The sequence below is a fragment of the Manis pentadactyla genome, chromosome X, assembly GCF_030020395.1.
Source record: "Manis pentadactyla isolate mManPen7 chromosome X, mManPen7.hap1, whole genome shotgun sequence".
NCBI lineage: Eukaryota > Metazoa > Chordata > Mammalia > Pholidota > Manidae > Manis > Manis pentadactyla.
The window spans coordinates 141,962,235-141,963,651 of NC_080038.1; the positions used below are offsets into that span (position 1 = coordinate 141,962,235).

Here is a 1,417-nt window from a genome sequence, read left to right on the forward strand (position 1 = left end):
TACTGGTCAGCTAATGACTGGACAGAGATTTCCTTCACCATGGTAGAACACTGTTCCATCCCCAATTTTCTAACTAAGGAAGTGTCCTAATTTTTACTGAGTCTGTGGCATCCAAACATCATTATTTTAGTCCTTGGGAGTGATGTAAATAACTTCTATTAGGATGAATTTTGGGTTCTTTTGAGGGCATTTAGTTGTTTCCTGCATAGTGTGAGGGAAAGCAAACACTACTATAAAGTAGGTGTTCTTGAGGTGGTTTCTTTGTCCACTTTTAATTAGTGGGTGACCCTGTCACCCAACACACATCACACCTCTCCCCATACAGGTTCAGGCAATCTAAATGCTGATGTAATCACACACCGATAAACACATATAAAGAAACACCAAGTTCTTTTTCCTCCTTGATCATATGTTAAATTGTTAAGAATGGAAATTTGTCTTTAGTGCTTAGTCCTCACCCAGTCTTTATCCCCAGTGCTTGGCTAACTATGGACATGCCACCATGGCCCCCACTCTGCAGAACCTCACCTTCTCCCTTCTCACACATCTTTTTCCTGCCTTCCCTTCTTCCTCATGATCAAAGAAGTTGCTCACGCACACATCTCCTGGAATAAGGGACTTTTCAAAATTTGTTGATTTTATTTTAATCACCACCATCTCTGCTCCATGACGTTGTTATGTCTTATAAGAGTGTCATTTTGCAGTGTTTGTTGGGAACTGGCCTTAGTGATTTAGGCTCAGGCTACTTTTCGGTCTTTGTTAATGGCCAAAACTTCTTGGCCCTTTCCACTCTCTTCGCCTTTCTTGGAATTGTTGCATGAATACAAGAGAATTTTTTTTCTTGCACTCCCATGAAGCAGTCTTTTTATTCCCTTCTGTATCTTCTTTACCTGGAAGGGCAACAGAGTGATCGCAGAAGGGCACTGGGTTGGAGGAAGAAGATGACAACAGAATGAGAAGGAAGGCTTCAAAAGAAAGGCCTGGCTAATGAGGGGTTTTATGCCAAGCAAAGAAAGGGCAAGAGTCTTAGGGGAGGGAGAATCAAAGGGAAAGAAGAGGAGCTTGGGTGAGGTGGTCTCACCTGGCCACCACATCTGGACCTGCATTGACAAGGGTTTTTCGTCTTTGTCCTCCCTTTTGTACTGGAGATTAATTGTTTTGTGCTTGGGGTTGATTGTTCCATAACTGTGCTATTGGCCATGTTAAAACCTCCCAGTGGTCTCTAGAGGGGTCTCTAGAGCGGTCTATATAAAATGCCCCTTGCCAGGACAATGAGGAGCCACACTGTTTAGCTTTGTTCAGCAAGGCACTTCCTCCAGGCAGCAGGGGAAAAGGGTAGGGAGCATAGACATTACAAAGCATCACTCCTGGCTCCTCCCAAGGGGTGGGGATGCTGGGAAAACCAAGATGCTCTGGT

General features: G+C 44.0%; 1 protein-coding gene across 1 annotated transcript; it reads right to left on the reverse strand.

Moving 5' to 3' along the window:
- Positions 1–742: 742 nt before the first annotated feature.
- LOC130681827 (spermatid nuclear transition protein 3) lies at positions 743–1,201 on the reverse strand. The gene is given in 3 exon segments (XM_057495404.1): positions 743–838; positions 840–890; positions 1,082–1,201. Coding segments are annotated over 3 exon segments (267 nt in total).
- Positions 1,202–1,417: the final 216 nt, after the last annotated feature.